General features: G+C 36.7%; 2 protein-coding genes across 2 annotated transcripts in view; one reads left to right on the top strand and one right to left on the bottom strand.

The window, feature by feature from the left end:
- The window catches only part of LOC137234912 (paired box protein Pax-5-like), a 2,462,599-nt gene that overhangs the window by 1,502,350 nt on the left and 937,620 nt on the right, over positions 1-22,629 (bottom strand). The window lies entirely within an intron of this gene.
- LOC137234413 (uncharacterized) lies at positions 13,865-15,024 on the top strand. The gene is made up of 3 exons (XM_067757970.1): positions 13,865-14,047; positions 14,121-14,374; positions 14,442-15,024. The coding sequence occupies exons 1-3, from the start codon at positions 13,952-13,954 to the stop codon at positions 15,022-15,024; spliced, it is 933 nt and encodes a 310-aa protein (XP_067614071.1). The 5' UTR covers positions 13,865-13,951.

Here is a 22,629-nt window from a genome sequence, read left to right as displayed (position 1 = left end):
AATATAGCTAAACAAAAGCACTACGACCGAAATTGCCCAAAGTACGCTAATAGCCTGAATCTCCATCTTTACAACCAAAACTTATTTATGGATTTGGAGTCCAAATAAGAGAAAAAGGGGGCCCGTACATAAAAAAAGCAATTAGAAATAATATATATGTATGATATGTAAATTAAAGTTTTTAGATGGAAACAACAATGGAGACAGAGAGTTCTAAAAATGACAGAAGTGAAGAAGTGGTGGCAAAAGATGAAAGAAAATGACGATAAGTGGCAGCAATATAAACGCAAGGAAGTAGAAAGAAATCAAAAGGTTCCAAAGAAAGAAAAGGAAAAAACCAAAAATAAATCAAAGTTTGGCTTGACGAAAAGCGTAAGAAGGATCGCTTGCGACAGCAAACAGTGCGTCAAAAAAAGAAAGAAGATTTTATTAAAAACTAGCTTTACCAGGCGTACGTTGTAACGCCCGAGATAGAATGAATGTTGCGTTATTTTTTCTGTTTTGTTTTTTGATAATTTAATTTATTTTTCTGTAAATTGAATTGAATTTTGTACGCATATTTGTTTAAATTTTCGTTTAAGGCATTTTATTATTGTATCTTATTGTAATGCAAGTGGGTACATAATATTTTTGGTTTTTTCGTTCGGTGCAAAGATAAGCCGATTTTTTGTTTTCCAACTCGAGAGAAAGCAACATATAGCTGGTCATGGGAAAAGCACGGACTCTCTAAATTTAAGCATGCAATAGTAAGCGATTGTCCTTGTGCTTGCAAAAGCAAGGCGTACAGGAAACTGTAAGCGCTTAAAATTTAATGGAAAATCTGTAGGAATGATTGGGATACGTGGTATGATCACATCTTCACCTTTGCTTTTACCGCTGATTGTTGCTTCGATTAAATTCGGTATTAATTTCTAAACGCAAAGTCCATTTGCAAAATTTTGGTGGGTTTAAATTCCGAAGAAGCATGATTGGTGAGCAAATTTTCAAAGTTGATATATGCACAGGCATTCCAGGTGGTTCTAAAGAGTTTAGAAATTCAATTGGATAATTCGCAATTTTATCTTCATCTGTAACTGCGTCGATCGATTTATATTCGTCACTTTACCAAGAAATTGGTTTTGAATTCGATCGTTGATTTTGTTAACATGATCATTTTTGGGAGCGAAGATAGTTCGTTCGCATAGCCAAAAAACAAAAACATTTAAATTAAAAATTCTTAATTCTGAAATATGAAAAACTTTCGTTCTGATCGAAGGAACCTACAGCCAAAATTTGGTGATGATTGATGTATGGGAAACACGCTTTCATAGGGGACACACACACAGAATTTGATTTTTATATATGTATATAGATAGATGTAGATAGGCTGATGCTAACAAATTTTTTTAACGGCGGCAGATTACTAAACGTCCAAAAGGCATAACAGCCAAACTCAACAATGCAGTCAAACTTTAGGTGTTAAACTTAATTTTGTACGGCAGCCATAGTTCTGAAAAATCCCATTTACAAGGAAGGTGCCACGCCCCTTTTTCCCCATTCCACATTTTACTGGTGGTGTTAGGACTTAACGTCATATAGCTCCTTAGCACTTTTCATTATCCTACCATTACTACATCAAGAGATATGCAGTATGATATATTCCATTTGTATTGGAGGTGCCACGCCTCGTTTTCCCAATCCCACATTTTCTTGGTGGTGTTAGGGATTGACCTCATATAACTCCTTACTGAATTTCAATGTTCTGGCATGTATACCTTCAAAGTTATGCAGTACAAAAGATACCATTTGTATGGGAGGTGCAACACCCCTTTTATATATCGAAATTATTTTTAGCCCAAAAGCTTCCCGTTGATCGAAGGAACCTATAACCAAAATTTGGTGATGATTGAAGTGTGGGAAATACGTTTCCATAGCGAACATACACACATACACAGAATTTGATTTTTATATTCTTATGGCTAAACCGATTTGGGATTTAAAAACAAATAACCATCGTCTCTCTTTCCTTTATCTTTCCTAAAAATTGCATGGCAATCTTTCTATCCGTTCTCGAGTTATGGAGTGACAATCAAAATGTACACTTCTTTTTATATATATAGATGTAAAGAACCGAGCATACACATATAAGCAAACGAAGGGGAAAGCTATGAAAAAGTAGAAGCTAGGTTACCAAAAAACCTAAGAAAAAAATCAGTTTTAAAGAGTTTATGCAACAAGAACATCACTAATAGATAATTTACTGATATAAAACAAAAAATCAATTAGCAATAATATAGGGAGGTCTCATAAATGTAATTTAAGTCTACAAGACTGTAAAAATAAATCAAATTAAGACAAGTAAAGGTGTCTAAGTTCGGGTGTAAACGAACATTATATACTCAGCGTGAGCTTCAATTGTACATTTCATTTCAGATAAATTACTTTTCTACATAATACGTGGCACCGCTCGTTTAAAAGTAAAATGCGTCGCCATTTCCTCTTACAGTAAAACTTGATAAGTGAAATATCATTGATTCATAACTATTTTTTACCAAGTTATAGCTTATTATTTTAGTCTACGACCCTTTTAAACTTATTTTATATCTAAGTTGCCGTGGTCTTTAATCGATCCCGTCCATTTTTAACACGCTTTTATTAGCTTGGCCTGTATCTATGTAACGGAATCTTTGAGCTTAATTTTACAGGTTTCTAGAAGTCTGATTAATTATTTGAAACGTTGCGTACGTATCAAGGACCGATGACAATGCATTAATTTGATGGTGTGGTGACATAAGGTCAACGGCCATAAGCTCAATTGGCCTTATTATCACTTTCAATGGCCATAAGTTTGATTGAAACTTTGCACACGTATCAAGGCTCGATGACAATGCAATAATGTGATGGTGGGGTCACATAAGGTTAACGGATATAAGGTCAATTGAACTTGTGACCACCTCAAATGGACGCAGATTTGAAACCTTGCACATAATGTGAAAAACGCATTCCTTTATTAATGATAGAAGTGGATGCATGGCACATCTACGAAGGAGCATACTGGCGCCCTTTTTAACACGCTTTTATTAGCTTGGCCTGTATCTATCTATGTATCTATGTATCCATGTATATATGTAACGGAATCTGGAGTGGGGCCGAGAGCCCCGATAATGCAAAGCTCGGAACTCCGTTGCACCTTTTGAAGCATTTTAAGATAGGTTCTTTTAGCTAGAGCAGGCCACCAGACCAAGGCGCTATAAAGAAGAATCGGACGCACAATGGCTGTGTAAATACAGTAGGTCACCTTAGGGGAGAATCCCCAGGAGGTGCCAATTGCCCTCTTGCAGGTGAACAGCTCTGCTGCTGCCTTTTTGGATGGCTTCACTATATGGCCACCCAATAATAGCTTCCTATCCAGAATGACTCCCAAATATGTACTTGACTTGATCGCTAAACGCTAAGAACGTACCCCCAATACTTGGCGGTGTAAGATTTGGTACTTTGTACCTCCTCGTGAAGAGGACAAGCTCGGTTTTATCTGGGTTGACTTCCAAACCTGTGGCGGGTTGTACTCCTGGAGCAGCTCCAGGATGTCAGCTGGGTCGTTGGCGTCACTGGAACCCAGGCTCTAGACCTTGGTCGTGAGGGGATATCACGCTCCTCCACTACCTTGAGGCGCGCGCCCGGATATACTGCCCCTACAGCGTGACGGCGGCCCTATAGAGGTTTACCGTCCTGGCGTCGGCACAGGCAATTAGCTGGACATTGCCCTGGAACCACCCTGCATCGGTGTAAGATGGCGATGGACCAGGGTTGTCTTTCTTAACCTTAAAGGCCACTGTAGCGAGCGCGGTCTCGATCCACTTCCACTGTTGTTTCGGGATCCTGCCATCTTCGCTGCTCTCGTCTATAATGCCAATAATCTGCCGACCCTTGGCAATTTCGGTGAAAGACCGCGCCCATCCTTCCTGCGTCTTGGCCTTTTCGGTGCCGTGGGGTTGGATTTATCCATGGACCGCTGGCGTTTCGAGGTTTCATAACTCTCAACCAAAACATAAAATTACTTGAACTAAAAAATTAAAAATAAATAATAGTATAAAAAACTAAAAAAAACACGCTTTTATAGCAAACCGAACTAAAAAATAGAAAATAATTTTCAATTAAAAAGAGTTTATATAACAGTAGTAGAAGGTCAAACCATCGTTTATAGTTAATCACCTCAAAATAAAATTATAATAAAATTAGAGTTATTAACAGAACAATTTAATTCACAGTAAAAAGCGTGGGTTGCTTGATATTGAATGTTACAATCATTCTATTGGCAACTATCTGAGAGGGCAGATATGAAGTGTAGTCAAATGCACCCCATGCTTTTTACTCTGAATTAAATTATTATGTTAATAACTTAAATTTTATTATAATTTATGTATGTTTGTTTAATGGCGTGTTCAGTTTAGTTTCAGGATAACCTAGTGGTTAAGGCAACTGCAGTTTCAACATGTGATTCACGGTTCGAATCCCGGTGAAACCTTTGATAACATTACAAAAATTGCCTGATGATGATTACGTTGGCAGTTTTCGAAATGGTTCCATCGCAATATGCCAGTAAACGTTTCATTCTTTTCAGTTTCTCTTAGAAAACATAATAATTGAAATTCAATCATTATAAGCCGGTGTTAAGCTCATTTTATTATAATTTTATTTTGATGTGATTAACTATAAACGATTGTTTGACCTTCTAATACTGTTATATAAACTCCTTTTAATTGAAAATTATTTTCTATTTTTAAGTTCGGTTTGCTATAAAAGCGTGTTTGTTTAGTTTTTTTAAACTATTATTTATTACTAGAAATATTTTCTGCTATAAGGAAAATATGCGTACACAATTTCATTACGATATGTTCATTTTTGTTCGAGTTATGGCTCCCGAAACATAGTAAATTGCTTAGTCATAAAAGGGGCGGTGCCACGCCCATTTTTTTAAATTTGAAATTTTTCCTATTTGTTGTTATAAATTCACTTGGGAAATGAAATACCATTGATATAAAGCTCTTTTTTGCAAAGATATAACTTATTTCATTCGTCCACAACCCTTTTAAAAATCTTTTATATAAAAGTGGGTGTGGTCCTTAAACGATTTCGTTATTTTTTCATCAAAGAATTCCTTATAGTAAAGGCAAACTCTCTGCAGAATTTTGTTACGATAGGTTTAACCATTTTTGATTTATGATTAATAATATTTGTAAAATTGATTTTATCACAGGTGGGCGGTGCCGCGCCCATTTAAAATTGTTTTTCAAATTTTTATCAAGAGTCTCAATATCAGTCCACATGGCAAATTTCAACATTCTAGGTGTATTATTTACTAAATAATCAGGTTTTTTGTATTTTCCAAAATATTATATACATAAAAAGGGGGCGTGGTTATCATCCGATTTCGCTAATTTTCAATACCAATCTATTCTATTTTTCGATACTGATGATTTTGATATATGGAAGTCTATATATATCTCGATTTCTTTATACCTGTACAACCAACCGTTATCCAATCAAAGTGTGCACAAATACAGCTGGGTATAAAAATAGGCAATTGTAAAATATATAAAGTAATAGAAATATTAAATTGAAACAATTACAAAAATGATTAACTAAGTGATACAAAAACAAGTAAAGGTGTCTAAGTTCGGGTGTAACCGAACATTATATACTCAGCGTGAGCTTAAATTGTACTATTCATTTCAGATAAATTACTTTTCTATATAACACGTGGCACCAACCGCTTAAAAGAAAATGTCTCCCCATTTCCTCTTACAGTAAAAATTCATAAGTGAAATATCATTGATTCAAAACTATCTTTTGCTAAGTTATAGCTTATTATTCTAGTCTACGACCCTTTTAAACTTGTTTTCTATCTAAGTTGTCGTGGTCTTTAACCGGTCCCGTCCATTTTTACTAGAAATAATTTCTGCTATAAGGAAAATATGGGTACACAATTTCATTACGATCCGTTAATTTTTCTTCGAGTATGGCTCCAGAAACATAGAAAATTGCTTAGTCATAAAAAGGGCCGTGCCACACCCATTTTCAAAAATTTTAGTTTTTTCAAATTATATGTTATAATTCAATTTCCAATGTAAAATTCTATTAATACAAAGCTCTTTATCGCTAAGATATAGCCTATTATTTTCGTCTACGACACTTTTAAAAATCTTTTATATAAAACTGGGCGTGGTCTTTAACCCATCTCGTCCATTTTTTTCAAGAAATATTTCCTGCTATAGATTAAATTTGTGTACCCAATTTTATTACGATCCGTTAATTTTTCTTCGAGTTATGGCTCCCGAAACATAGAAAATTACTTAGTCATAAAAGTGGCGGTGCCACGCCCATTATTTTAGAGTTGAAGTTTTTCCTATTTATTGTTATAAATCCACTTGAGAAATGAAATGCCATTGATATAAAACACTTTTTTCCAAAGATATAGCTTATTTTATTCGTCAACGACCCTTTTAAAACTCTTTTATATAAAAGTGGGCGTGGTCCTTAACCGTTTCGTTAATTTTTCTTCAAAGCATTCCTTATCGTAAAGGAAACCTCTCTGCCGAGTTTTGTTACGATATATTTAACCATTTTTGATTTATGATTAAGTATATTTGTAAAATTGATTTTATCAAAAGTGGGCGGTGCCACGCCCATTTAAAAATTTTGTTCCAAACTTTTATCAAGAGTCTCAATATCAGTGCACACGTCAAATTTAAACTTTATAGGTGTATTATTTACTAAATAATCAGGTTTTTTGTGTTTTCCAAAATGTTATATATATAAAAAGTGGGTGTGGTTATCATCCGATTTCGCCCATTTTCAATACCAATCTATTCTGGGCCCATATAAGCTCGTGTATCAAATTTGGTGAAGATATCTCAATACTTACTCAAGTTATCGTGTTAACGGGCAGACGGACAGACGGACATGGCTCAATCAAATTTTTTTTCGATACTGATGATTTTGATATATGGAAGTCTATATCTATCTCGATTCCTTTATACCTGTACAACCAACCGTTATCCAATCAAAGTTAATATACTCTGTGTGCAAAGCACGCTGAGTATAATTAAACGAATTAAAAAAGGCTGTCATGGGAATAGGGAGAAGGTATCACACCCTCAGAGACAGTTGGAACTTATAAAAGCGTTTTGATAAAAGATGGAATTATCATATAAGTTGCTGGTAAAAAGGATACAGTGCTGAGGAAAGGTGAAATATTTGCAAAACATTTTATGGTTATGACGTTAGGAGAAGCATACGAAGCATTAAAAACTGAGTTTCCCTCTGAAAACGTAAGCAGGAAATTTTTTTTTATCGCGACCTTCATAGGTCCTGGTAGCTAACAAGTTCCCACATAGTATGTGTGTGTTTAAGCAACACGCTAATTTTAGTTTTTTACTAGAAGGTTTGTAAAGTTTTTATCACATATTTCTAAGAACTCGGATGAATTCCTTTCAACAGTTTGTTGTAACGTGAATAGTGAAGAATGTATGACCAATGAGTGTGCGAATTGGGTACGTGATATCAATCATGATATAACTCCCATAGGTTTATTAAAAAGTATGAACAGGGAAGTTATATGGAAACAGTGGAGGAAAGTGTAGGACCGCTTGCCGGTAAATGAAACTACTGCCGTACTAGCAGATTTGATACGTGATCTTCAAATTCAATTGCCAGATTTTAAACTGCACTGTTATATTAAACGGTCCCAACGGAAGTATTTTGAAAGCAGAAAGGCAAATTTAACAACAAATACAGTAGTCTTGCAAATTTACTTTGTTGAAAACTATCGCTTGTCCTACCAAAACGAAACTCAAGAAGCACATTTTAGTTATAGTCAAATCACTATCTCCACATGTGTTGCTTGGCTTTTCGATGAAACTAAATCCTTTGCAATCATAAGTGTCAAATTAAACCACAATAAATATGATCTTTATTGTTTCATTTCAAAGATCATGCGTAACATAAAAAAGGAACACAAAGGAATTGAAATAATTTATATATTCTCATACGAAAGTACGAGACAGTTCAAAAATAAATTTATTATTACAAGTATTCCGGTTCTTGCTAGTGACTTTAACTGCAAAATTTTCGAGTGGAATTTCTTCGCCACTTCACATGGAAAAGGCGCTGTAGATGGTATAGGAGCTGTCATCAAAAGGAAAGTTTGGCAAATCGTGAAAACAAAAAATATTTTTCTTAAGGATGCGTTATCCTTTTTCGAATGCGCTCAGAGCAACATATCCGGAGTGAACCCAGTTTATATATCTGGAACTGAAATCGAGAGTTTTTGTCCAAAACTTACTAAGCTATGGGAAAATGTTCCAAATGTTTACGGCATACAAAATTTCCATCACCTTTTCTTTAATCGATACCAACTATATTGAAGCCGGTCGAACAGCTTTATCTTTAAAAAGAACATTAAATACAGTAAAACAAAAACATGCACGTCATTTAGTTTTAATTTCTTATTAGTATTTTCATTGCTGCACTTGACATAATTTCCGTTAATTTATTTATAAGAGTTTCAATAAAAATAAAATTAACCGATTTACCATATGTTATTCATTGAGATGACCAGTGTGGTATAGAGGTAATGTATTTGCCATATATGTATGTAATACTCCTATATTGCTAATACTGGCTAGGTACACTCACAAACATCAGAGTGCCGATATATTGATGTTTAAATGTTTTTGTTTTTGTATTCAATAATCGAATGTACCTAAATTTAAACTTTTTCTTGTCCCACTTATGCTGCTACAAACACAAAAATTTTGAAGGCTGTCTTTTTTTGATTTCGAATTCAAAACTCATTGCGCGCATTTTCTATTAGCAATATAGGAGTATTATATATATGGTATTGGCCTTTCATACCGAGGACCCAGGTGCATGTCACGGCACCAACAACATCAAATATACTTCACCTATAAAAGTTTTTCTAAACGCAGTCAGCATATAACTTGTAGGATCGACCAATTTGCAGGAAAGATTAAAAATTGGTGGCACACAGAAAATTGCAAGAGAAGCTAAGACTTCTTGGGGGTATATCGCGTAAAAGATTTATTAATCGAGAAAAAAATTTCGCGTCCGTAACCGTGCTTTAGACCACATCCGACCTTCTAAAAAAAATTGAAATTTCGCAAATCTACAACAGAGCGGTACATATATAAGTAGTTAAGGGTTAAAAGTACCGAACAATTTTATGAAAAAAGCCTTCTTGCAGTGTATCACAAACATTATAAATTGCAACATGTCCGCTGCTTGGCTTCCAATTAAACCAGAGTTAAATGCGTACAAATGTCGCGACCAGGACTTGCCCATATATACTCTATATCTCATACAACCGTTTGTTCAGATAAGAAACTTTTCGTAATTTCTGCTCCATTTTAAAAAATTGTATAGATCGGTGGTATATATAGTGTATATCTCATACAAACTATTGTTCAGATAAGAAACTTTTCGGAATTTCTGCTTCATTTTAACAGCTAGAAGCTCCCAAATTCACCAAATGCTTACGTATAGAGCATTCATTGTTGTCTTAATAAATTTTATAGATCGGTGGTATATATAGTGTATATCTCATACAACCGATTGTTCAGATAAGACACTTTTCGTAATTTCTGCCTCATTTTAACAGCTAGAAGCTTCAAACTTCACCGAATGCTTACGTATAGAGCATTCGTTGTTGTCTGAAAAAATTGTATAGATCAGTGGTATATATAGTGTATATCTCATACCACCGATTGTTCATATAAGAAACTTTTCGTAATTTCTGCTCCATTTTAACAGCTAGAAGCTTCGGATTTCACCGAATGCCTACGTATAGAGCATTCATTGTTGTCTAAAAAATTGTATAGATCGGTGATATATATAGTGTATATCTCACACAACCGATTGTTCAGATAAGAAACATTTCGGAATTTCTGCTTCATTTTAACAGCTAGAAGCTCCCAAATTCACCAAATGCTTACGTATAGAGCATTCATTGTTGTCTGAAAAAATTGTATAGATCGGTGGTATATATAGTGTATATCTCATACAACCGGTTGACCAGATAAGAAACTTTTCGTTATTTCTACCTCATTTTAACAGCTAAAAGCTTCAAATTTCACGGAATGCTTACGAACAGAGAATTCATTGTTGTCTGAAAAAATTGTATAGATCAGTGGTATATATAGTGTATATCTCATAGAACCGATTGTTCAGATAAGAAACATTTCGTAATTTATGCTCCATTTTAACATCTAGAAGCTTCAAATTTCACGTAATGCTTACGCACAGAGCATTCATTGTTGTCTGAAAAAATTTTATAGATCGGTGTTATATATAGTGTGTATCTCATACAACCGATTGTTCAGATAAGAAACTTTTCGTATTTTCTACCATAGAAAAAGAATTAGCAGCAATCCATTGGGCCATAACCGTTTTCAGACCATATGTTTATGGCAGAAAATTCTTAATTAAAACTTACCATCGCCCCTTAACATATCTTTTTTCGATGAAAAATCCTTCATCTAAATTGACAAGAATAAGACTTGAGTTAGAAGAGTACGATTTCGAAGTGGAGTACATTGCTGGAAAAGAAAATCATGTAGCGGACGCATTGTCTCGCATTAATATTACAAATCTAAAACAAATGTCAAAGGAAGCATGCAAAATAATGCAAGTTTCAACAAGATCAGCAGCTAAAAATGTAAAAAATAACATTAGAATTAAAGAAAGTCACACAGAGAACCCCAAAATATATGAAGCGCTAAATAAATTTGAAGTAAAAAGACTAGTCGAGCTCGTTTTCAATCCTTCGAAATTCTATTTCAAAAAAAGAAAGAAAATTTGTAGCCATTTTGATTCAAGCAATCTAATTGTTGAGGATAAGATTGACTTAGGACAATTCTTTACCAGGCTCGAAAGAGAAGCCGGCAATTTAGGCCTTGTACAAATACAGTTGTCATTAGGGGACAAATTGTTTAAAAGAAATTATACTGCAGTAGGAAAATTTATTGAAATAGGAAATAAGGTTCTCAAAAAACTAACAATTGCATTAACCTAAGAGGTTACATATGTGACTAATCCCGGGAAAATTAAGGAAATTCTGCAAAAATATCATGACGATCCTATTAGTGGTGGCCACCCAGGAATAAATCGCATGACAAATAAAATCAAGCAGAAATATGGCTGGCTAAACCTGAAAAACGACGTAAGAAAATACGTAAAGAACTGTATCCACTGTCAGAAAAACAAAATAAATAAGCATATAAAGGAACCAATGACAATAGCGGAGACACCTCCGAAGGCTTTCGATATAGTATAGATCGATACGGTCGGACCATTACCGAAATCGATAAATGGAAACGAATAAGCAGTTATCATCATATGCAATCTCACCAAATATTTAGTAGCAATTCCAGTCCAGAGCAAACACGCAATAATATTCTGGTCTATGGGTGCATGAAAACAATCCTAACAGACATGGGAACCGAATAAAAAAATTGCTTATTCGAAGAACTATGCAAAGTGCTAAGAATTGAGCATAAACCTCAACACCCCACCATCACCAAACTTTAGGCACTGTAGAACGTAGTCATAGGACATTTAACGAATATGTACGTTCATACATATCCAGTGATAAAGATGATTGGGACGAATACCTCAGGTATTTCGCCTACTGCTACAACACGACCCCATCGACCGTACACCGGTATTGCCCTTACGAGCTAATATTTAGAAAAATCCACCAATATACGAATTCCTTGATGAGAATAAAATAAGCCCAGTGTATAACCACGAAGCATATTACAAAGAAATAAAATATATACTTCAAATAGCACAAAAAAGAGCTAGAAAATTAGTAGAAGAAGTCAAAGAAAAACAAAAACTTAATTATGATAAAAGTAGCACCAGTAAAGAAATAAAAATAGGTGATCTAGTATTAGTTAGAGAAGAAGCTAGCCACAAGCTAGACAATAGGAAGGTATAAGGTAAACAAAATTGAAGATATAACAATTTTACTTTAATACCACATAGAGAAGAAACTACTAATAGGAACAATAAAGATAAGGAGTTAATAATTCATAAGAATAGACTTAAACCCATTTAAAACATATTTTTTTAAAACATTAAATAGTGAAATACACTCCGATTTACTCTCTTATTTAATAAAATTAAAAAGCGGATTTTGGATGGGTCGACACATTTAAAATCCAACTCTGTAAAATAAATGAAAAATTCAAAATAAAGAAAATAAATGAAAAATGTAAAATAAATAAAATAAATGAAATTTCTAAAATAAGTAAAATAATCGGATTTAAAAAAAAAATTGTACAAAACATAGTAAAAATAATAAAAGTATGAAGGTCAGCAGATTAGACACAAAGGACACGCACTCTGTCACTATTATGTCAAGTTTCAGTAACATCATTAAAAAATTCAAACAAAGAGTCTTATACAATTGCTCACTCAATTATATAATCCTCTTTTTCTAAGGCGGATGGTATAGCATTATGCGTCTTGCCCGCTAAGCAATACATTTGCGGCATTACGTATCATGAAGGAGTTAATAATTCAAAAGAATAGAGTTAAACCCATTTAAAACATCTTTTTTTAAAACATTAAATAGTGAAATACACTCCAATTTACTATCTTATTTAATAAAATTAAAAAGCGGATTTTGGATGGGTCGACACATTTAAAATCCAGCTCTGTAAAATAAATGAAAAATGCAAAATAAAGAAAATAAATGAAAAATGTAAAATAAATAAAATAAATGAAAATTGTAAAATAAGTAAAATAATCGGATTTAAAAGAATAAAATTGTACAAAACATTGTAAAAATAATAAAAGTATGAAGGTCAGCAGATTAGACACAAAGGACAAACACTCTGTAACTATTATGTCAAGTTACAGTAACATCATTAAAAAATTCAAACAAAGAGTATTATACAATTGCTCACTCAATTATATAATCCTCTTTTTCTAAGGCGGATGGTATAGCATTATACGTCATGCCCGCTAAGCAATATATTTGCGGCAATACGTATCATGAACTTCTATACCAATACATTTCTTCTGAACCGAACACACAATAAAAACATTATCATATTACAATATTGGGCGACATAAATTACATTGACCTTACACAAGCGGCGAGCCAACATCAATAGAATGCCGAATATGAAACCCTTGTCTGTTCACACCCTAATCAGTCAATCACCCCGATCAATGCATTTGCCGATTGTCAATGTTAAGGCTGGTTTTCATTATGTCAAAATTACTGACATCAAATACTGACTTAACTGTCTCCATGGCGATTTGGTGTCAAATGTGTTTTCATTACATATAAAAAACTGGCATGAAGTCGATATAGCATTGTGTGTTAAAGACTGTCATCAAATTCTGGTGTCAGTCGATTGCCATCCAGTTTTCACCACTGATGTCAAACGTTAAGTAAATATTTTTGACAGCCCATCAGCTGTTGCATTCTTCTGAACAAAAGACAAAAATAAAAGTAGAGTGCGAGAGTGAATTAAATTTTGTAAAAGTCGATCAAATAATTAATTTTAACAAAAAAATGCTGAAAAATAAACAAATGGCGATAGCTGCTGCGACGCTTTGTTTTGTGACAAGCCTAAGGGCATGGAGAAGAAAGCGGCACCAGCTAAGGAAGCGGAAGCAGTGGTGGGTTAGGCCAGGGCTTCGGGATAGAGGAACATGTGGGTTCTACGCTACACTGCGTTCTAAGCTGTTCGTGCTAGATCCAAAATGGTGTAACAATTTTTTGAGGATGATTCTGGAGGACTTTGACTTTCTTGTGGAGCGCATAACCCCATACGTTTACAAATCTAATACGAAGTTCCGGGATGCCATCTCGGTAGGGGAGAAGTTGGCAGTAACTTTACGTTACTTGGCAACAGGAGATAGCTTTTCCAGCCTGATGACTGTTTTCCTGTTGGGAAAAACTACCATCTGTCATGCAATACGTGAGACATGTCGTGCTATTTATGAAGCTTTGAAAGACGATTTTTTAGAAGTGAGTATTCATGTGATTTCTTTAATCAGTCAGAAATCTACACATATATTAATGGTGGTTATATTTCGTCAAGGTTCCCAGCAGTCATGAAGAATGGACAGAAATTACTCAACGTTTTGAACAGCGGTGGAATTTCCGTAATTGCTGTGGGGCACTTGATGGGAAGCATGTAGCTATTCAGGCACCTGCAAACTGCGGCTCTGAGTACTTCAATTATAAAAAATTCAACAGCATTGTTCTCATGGCTCTAGTGGACGCCGACTACAAATTTTTGTTTGTAAAAGTTGGAGCATATGGCCGTGAATCTGATGGTGGTGTATTTGGAAGGTAATTCTGCTACAAAATCTTGAAATTTAGTGTAAATAATCATTAACTCTTATTCCAAAATACACAGGTGTCCACTTTCTACTGCACTTTCTGAAAATACAATTAATTTTCCACCACCGAAGCCACTTCCACATGAAGGAAATGAAATGCCTTTTGTCATTGTTGCTGACGACGCTTTTCCTTTGAAAACGTACATAATGAAACCTTTTTGTTATCGTGAACAAGTTATGTCGCACAAAATTTTCAACTATAGGCTATCTCGAGACAGAAATGTAGTTGAAAATGTGTTCGGAATATGTGCATCGCGGTACCGAATTCTGAGAAGGCCAATGGACGTGAAACCAGTATACGCGAAAGCTATTGTTCTGGCCATTTGCGTCCTACACAATTTTCTTTTAAGCCGCAAATCAGTATATATGAGAATATCTGACGTAGATAGTGAGCCAAATGGTGTTGCTGTTCAAGGTAATTGGCGAATGGAGCTTGGAGAAAGCGGAATGCTCCCATCAATTCGGCCAAGCAGTACTTTAGGTAGGCCAGCAAGCAATGCAGTAAATGTGCGTGAACAATTTATGGAGTACTTCATGACACCTCATGGTGAAGTTTCCTGGCAATACAACAGAACAATACTACATGATTCATTTTGGTAGCTTAGTAGCAAGTGTGCAATAGACCGGGTTGTTCCTTAAAATAATCTTTTTGGTTCGTCAAATTAAAGTGCTTTGAAATTCATGGCAATGTTATTTTTGAATTATTTGACAAAGTTTTTAAACAAAGAAGTTCCAATATTTTTTATGTTTGGTGAATATTTTTATCCCTCTGTTTGATGAAAGAAAAATAATATTTTAAGGGCCTACAACTCGGTAGCTGACACAACTATGTGAAAACGACTTCCGAACTCAAAAGGACACTAGAAGAAATTGGGGTAATAGTCTAGTTGAGGGTTTGACTGCTAATACGCTACCAAAAATAGCGAGAGAGGTGTCAAAAGACGCGTATTAATCTCAGGAACAATAATCCGAAGGCGGAAAAGAAATATTTTATCTCTGTCCGGAGATATTTGCAGTTGAAGTTGGCGATTTTCATGAGGTTGTTGCTGTGTTGTACCCACCAAAAAAAATTGAGCATCACCGTGGCGGTAGCCACGGTTATACCACACACCCGGACTTGGCATGGCGTAGCCCAGGGTTATTTTTTATAAGCGCGGCCGAAGGCCGCCAACGCAGAAAGGTGTTCTGCGCAAAAATACTATGCATCCGACCCCCGTTTCGGAGGTACCCGAGGGTCTTTTTTCGGTTTTTCGTTAATATCTTTTGAACGAGTTAATATTTTTATTTTTCGCCTTCGGATTATTAATACTGATATCAAGACACGTCGATTGACACCTCTCTCGATATTTTTGGTTGCGTATTAGCAGTCGACCCCTCAACTAGACTATTACCGAAATTGGCTCTCAAGGTAAACATTTTGCCATATCAATCGGATGTCAAATAAAAAAGTTACACTAAAAAACGATTTGTTTTTGTAAGGATAAAAAAAACAAATAAATTTTCCGAAACCCTCTCAACACGAGCTTCGAGTTTATTTATTGTGTTGACTAATTTTTTATGAAAATATGCTTCATGACCCAATACAGAAACTGTGATTTTTTTTTTAATGTGGCGGTTCTGAGAGCAGAATTTTGGCAGGCATGTAGCTTCTTCCAGTGGGTAATTTTTAGGCTTGGCGATCGTATAGGGGACGCGTAGCATGCAATCGGCTGGCCAATTGCTTTGTATGTGGTAATTTGCGTTTCTTTGTCTTTTCCCCAAGTACTGCCAGCAAGGGATTTGAGGATTTTATTACGGCCCTGGATTTTCGGCACAATTGCGGCTGCATGCTCACCAAAATGTAGGACAGTCGGTAGCGTAGTGCCATCGACGTTGATGTTCGAAATGGTCGACATTTGGGATGTCCATGTTGTAAATAAGGTCGCGGAGGATTTAGTCGGTGAGAATGCCAGGTTTCGCGAGGCGAAAAAACTGGAGAGGTCAGAGAGGTAGTCGTTTATTCTATTGCAAAGCTCGTCGATCTGTGGGCCTGGGCCTGTGGCCATTATTGTGCAGTTATCGGCGTATAGAACATCACCCTGTGGCATCCCTTGTTTAATTCTTCTTGGTTTTGATGTTTGATTTCTAAATTGAACCGATGCCTACCGACCACACAGATAATTTGCGGCCCACCTTTTAAGACATGAAGGAAGGGTAGACCCTTCCAGGTCTTGAAGTAACGTGCCGTATCAAAAGCTTTTGATAGACCTAGCGCAACGAGTACTGTTCTATGGTGGGGGTTTTGATTTAAACCGCAATTTTTCTGGGTGCTGATGGCATTTAGCGCGATGGTGGTGCTATGGAGTTTCATAAAGCCATGCTGATGACAGGCTAGCTGCAAATTTGCTTTGAAGTAGGGGAGCAAAATGGCTTCAAGCGTCTTGGCTAAGAGGCGATAGGAGACATATCAGGCGATATGACTCTCCTATGTTAGCTGGTTTCCCAGGCTTTAGTAGCTGCAACACCTTGGCCATTTTCCATTTTTCGGGAATGACAAAGGTGGAAAGAGACAGGTTGAAGGCATGTGCTAAATATTTGAAATCCTCTTTCCCCGGGCTTTTAAGCATCCTTAAGCATGGCTATGCCGTCTGGGCCCACTGCTTTGGATGGTTTAGCATGACCGATGGCGTCCTCAACCTCTCTGGCGGTGATGGTAATTGGAGACGCGCTGAATATATGTTTATGTGCACATCTGTTGGCACTCCGTCTATCTTTGCCGACCGTAGAATGCATTATATATTGTCGGCAGAAAGCGCTCGCGCATTTTTTCGCATCCGACATCACTTTATCGCCAAAGGCGATGGTAATTTTGTCATTGTGCTTAGACGGATTCGATAGGGATTTTACGGTGGACCAAAGTTTACCCACACCGGTAGAGAGGTTACAACCTCTTAGGTGCTCCTCCCATTTCGCCCGCATGTGTTCATCCACAAGCAATCTGATGCGTTAGTTTATATCCCTTGAGTACGGCGCTGATATCAGGGCGGTATCCACTGGGGCAACAGGTGACAGGAGGGATGTAGATGTTGATGATTTCTAATTTTGCATCGCCTGACCGGACAGATAGGCATTGACGTTCTAAGACATTCTCCCTGCGGTCGATGCCAGGATCAAATATATGATATTGCACAAAGTGGTGTATGATAAACGCGAGGCCGCCTCCATTTCCGCTCATGCGATCTTTTCTGTGGACATTATACCCAGAACAGGTTTGCAGTGCAGATCTTGCTGTGAGTTTAGTCTCTTGAATCTCAGCAGTGCGGATGTTGTGCCGCTTCATGAAATCGACTATCTCCGTGATCTTCCCAGTTAATCCATTACAGTTTAACTGCAGAATTCTGAAGTGCATAGGGGGAGACGTTGCCACTCTGGGAGTAAGTGACGGGTGACTACGCCTGGGTTGAGGAAGGCCAGGACGCAACTGCTGTTGTGGCCTGGGACTGGGCGTCCTTGGGCAAGCATTGGGGTTCCCGGTAGATTGGGGTTTGCGACCTGGCAACATGGCGCAATGAAACCCGTCGTGGGGTTGCCGTCGCGGAGACCAGAACATCTAGGAAAGTGGCACCGTCCATGGCAGGAGCTGCATTGGCGGATGTCGCAAACGTATTGTAACGAATATTAGCAAAACTGAGGAGTGCTGCCATCTCCAGGCCGATGCTAATCAGTGACGTGAATTCACATCAATAATTCAATCATTATGTATCTACATAAACGAATCAATAATTGCGTCTACACATATGTACACATTCCGACGAGCAACATTTACATACAAGGCAGCGAGAGATGAGATGTCACACACCGATGAATTTACTTATACGCTTATGTGTGTGCGGGAGACTGTAAACTACAAACACATGCATATATCTTATCTGAGTTGTCACAAGAGAGAGCAATAATTTGTGCACGTAGTTGTGGCTGGCGATTTTGTAGCCGAAACAACTAGTAAGTTCTGGAAATCGAAGAGCCTAGAAGTAGGCAGCGTAAACTATAAAAGCGGGGCAAGCGAGTAAGAAGTAATCCAGTTTGATTTGAGTTGTCAAGCAGTTTGATTTAAACACGATAACAGTTGTGAAGTATAAGTGTTATTCAAAGTAGTCTAATAAAGACCGTTTTGCATTATTACAAATTGGAGTTATTTATTCAACAGTTTAGTGATTCGAACTTATCAGAAGGGCAAACAAGAGGATTTGCAGTAAATTTGTTACAATTGGTGTCAGAAGAGGAATTGTTGAATAAATTCCGAAGATTGCGAATACATCTTGGACATGGCAAAGTTAAGTGAATTAAGGATCCATCAACTGAAAAAGGAGTTGGAGAACCGTGGATTGAATACAACCGGCAATAAGGTCGAACTTCAAACACGGCTACGAGAGGTAATGGAGTCGGAAGGAATTAATGTGGACGATGATGTCTTTCATTCTGGTGGCGACGAGACAACAACAAAAATTGAGGACAAAAATGAATCACCGCAGACAATGGCGAACACAGACTTGAATATGATATTAGCTGCAATATCGGCACAAATGTCCGAAATGTCATCACAAATATCCACCAACGTGTCATCACAACTGGAAGAACAAAAGACAAATATAACATCCCAACTGGAATCACGTATAGCATCCCAACTGGAGTCGCAAGAGATACGTATAACATCTAAGATGGAAGCACAAGAGGAGCGCTTATCATTGCAGGTGGCGCAAATGTCTTCGCAGTTGGAAGCACAGGAAGCAAGGGTGACATCAAAGCTGGAAGCACAGGATACAAAATTGTGCAGCTCCAGAACTAAATTGATGCTGAGACAGAAGCTTTGAGAGGTCGTATAGAGGAGTTGCAATTAAATCGCCCAACAGTTTCAGCGAGTAATCCAAAGGTAAAGACACCATCCTTTGACGGTTCTGTTCCTTTTCAGGTCTTTAAGCTACAGTTTGAGAAGACCGCAGCAGTGAACAACTGGAATGTGGAAGATAAAGTTGCCGCGCTCTTCGTAGCATTGAAAGGACCAGTTGCCGAAATCTTACAGACTATTCCAGAGTACGATCGCTTCTGTGTAAGCCAGTTTTCAAAGCACGCCGTGTGGAAGTAGAAAGGCCAGAGTGGGTAGACGCAATATTGGAGGCACTGAAAGGATCGCAAAAGCGAAGTGAAAAAGTTATCAAATGCTTCAAATGCGGGAAGTCCGGTCCCATAGCACGTCATTGCGATCTTGGTCTTAATAGTTCCAACAATGTGGGTGGCCGTAAACGCAAAGCTGGAGGAGATGAGCAAGAGCGAGTAAGAGGTAGAGAGCTAGATCCAGCTATTGAATGCCCTGTGATAACTGTGTCGCAAATTGGAAGGAAATCAAGCAGTCTTACCGTCAGAGGGAATGTGGATGGCAAAGAACGAATACTGACTGTAGATACGGGCGCATCTCATTCCTTGATCCGATCAGACTTGGTCAACAGGAGAGTAAAACCGTTACCTGGAGCAAAGTTGCGTACGGTCACTGGCGAGTATAACCAAGTTCAGGGAGAAGTGATATGTGAAGTATTGATTGGGAAGGTCATGGTCCTACACAAATTTGTTGTGACGGAGATTGTTGATGAAGTTATATTGGGAGTGGATTTCTTGGTTGACCATGACATCAAGATCGATATGCAGAGAAGGGTAATGCGTCATGAGAACCAGGATATACCACTTAACTTCAAGTTGGAGAAAGGGTTCAGTAGTAATCGAGTAATGGTGGAGAAGACTCGACAAAGGCCACGAAAGTCAAAAGAAAAGATTGATGGATCGAATGGGCCAAATAAAGCGAAATTAAAAGTACCTGCGAGAAAAAGACCGGCATTGACAAACCCTAATGGACGCACTAAAACGACTCAAGGAATTTTTCAGAAAGAATGCAAGGGTGGTTTCAAGCCAGCGCGCACTACTGTTGTGAAACATCAAGACGATAATGATGATGCAAAGTCAATCTGTCAAGTGCAAGCTCTGCGAAGAAGTTCATTGGCTAAACAACAGAGTGCGAGGGAACGATCAAGAATAATGAGTAGTAAGATGAAACGCGGGTACAACGAAAACAAAAATTCGGAAGGTTTCTTGGAGGGAGAATTGATAAACAACCCTCACCGGCGGAAAGGTGTTCCAGCCAATTTTCGGTGCAGTTGGGAAGGCCCGTACAAAGTTGTGAAGAAGATCAGTGATACTATCTACCTCATACAAACCACTGGGAAACCACGGAGTAGAAGGGTGGTACATTTGGAGATGCTAGCGGCGTTTAGATTGGGAGATTTGTCTGATCGGGACGATCAGACTTAGGTGGAGGGCAATGTTACGAATATTAGCAAAACTGAGGAGTGCTGCCATCTCCAGGCCGATGCTAAGCAGTGACGTGAATTCACATCAATAATTCAATCATTATGTATCTACATAAACGAATCAATAATTGCGTCTACATATATGTACACATTCCGACGAGCAACATTTACATACAAGGCAGCGAGAGATGAGATGTCACACACCGATGAATTTACTTATACGCTTATGTGTGTGCGGGAGACTGTACACTACAAACACATGCATATATCTTATCTGAGTTGTCACAATAGAGAGCAATAATTTGTGCACGTAGTTGTGGCTGGCGATTTTGTAGCCGAAACAACTAGTAAGTTCTGGAAATCGAAGAGCCTAGAAGTATGCAGCGTAAACTATAAAAGCGGGGCAAGCGAGTAAGAAGTAATCCAGTTTGATTTGAGTTGTCAAGCAGTTTGATTTAAACACGATAACAGTTGTGAAGTATAAGTGTTATTCAAAGTAGTCTAATAAAGACCGTTTTGCATTATTAAATATTCGATTTATTTATTCGACAATTTAGCGATACGAACGTAAGAAGCAAGCGGAGTTACAGTAAATTCGTTACAGTATATATTCTATGCTGGTAAACGGTGCAAAGGGAGGCAGGGACTAAGAGTCTGTTTCCCTGATCTACACAATTGCTAGTGGCAAAGAGTGGAAGAAGACGGGGGGCAGCGGCTGAAGCTCGGCATTGCTCCCGACTCTACTACGGAGATTGTATGTATGAGACAAAATATTTCACTAAACCTCCAATACCGTCACAAGAGCTATTGCCATGTCGTGTTACAAAATCACTTTAATTCTGAAAAATAACAACAAATGATTGTTTTGAATAATAAATATGATATTTTAATTAGTTTTAAGCATTTGGCATTGATCGCCTTGTATGCTGATATGTAATGCATTAATATATTGGAAAAAAGATTAATATTCAAAAATTCATATTTCGAAAACAACGAGCTTTGGCCAATGGATATTTACCCAAGTTGAAAAAGTTTAAACAAAAAAGAAATAACCCTTTTTGAGAAATTAATTTTTGAAAAAAAGTCATACTTTTTTACTAAATACTAAAAATTTTTTTTTTAAACTATGCAATTGTTTATAAATTTATATAAAAGTAAAGGTAATAACGAAAATTTCAAAGAAAAATCATGAGAATCGGTCAAAAGTTATTGACAGTTGAAAAAATAGGATAGAAATTATTTGTAATTACATTTTTTGGGAAAACGCAAACAATGTTTTATTTCTTCATAAAGCTCCATTATAAAAATGAGATTCAAAGATAGCTATGACCGCCATTTTTGAACTTTGGAGTATTCTAATCTCTGAGTATAATCGCACCAGCAGGCTGTTTCGGGGTATCATAAAATCTCAAAAAATTTAAATTTTGGATTACATCAATTTTCTATGAAACGAGCGATATGTACAAATAAAAAGTGGCTTGCGTATTAAAATTTTTTTTGATTCAGTCTTTGCTTATTATTAAGTTCAATAAAGCTGTTCAGTTTAATATACATTTTGTAGTTTTTAAGTCTTTGAACAAACAAAAAATGGCTTACGTACTAACATTTTTTTTAAATTCAGTCTTTGCTTGTCATTAACATCAATAAAGGTGTCAGTTTAATATACATTTTTTTTAAGTAACATTTTGTACTGTTTAAGTCTTTGCTTTTTACATTTACGCTATTCACAGGGGTGGTAAATAGGTATGTATATATTAAGATAAATACGATACATTTCATTTGGCTTGAAATAAATAAAAATAAAAACACACATTTCATTTGGACAAAATGGAAAAATGTTAACATAGTAATTTATGTGTATTTAATAATT

The sequence above is a fragment of the Eurosta solidaginis genome, chromosome X (assembly GCF_040869045.1).
Source record: "Eurosta solidaginis isolate ZX-2024a chromosome X, ASM4086904v1, whole genome shotgun sequence".
NCBI classification, from domain to species: domain Eukaryota; kingdom Metazoa; phylum Arthropoda; class Insecta; order Diptera; family Tephritidae; genus Eurosta; species Eurosta solidaginis.
Note: the sequence above shows the minus strand (reverse complement) of the source record. Positions and strands in the feature narration are given on the sequence as shown.

Bases quoted from the DNA above. Each gene is read 5' to 3' on its own strand.
- LOC137234413 (XM_067757970.1), top strand. From the start codon at position 13,952: ATGACTGTTTTCCTGTTGGGAAAAACTACCATCTGTCATGCAATACGT. The intron at 14,048-14,120 runs GTGAGTATTCAT...TATTTCGTCAAG, and splicing joins TGAAAGACGATTTTTTAGAA to GTTCCCAGCAGTCATGAAGA. The intron at 14,375-14,441 runs GTAATTCTGCTA...CAAAATACACAG, and splicing joins GATGGTGGTGTATTTGGAAG to GTGTCCACTTTCTACTGCAC.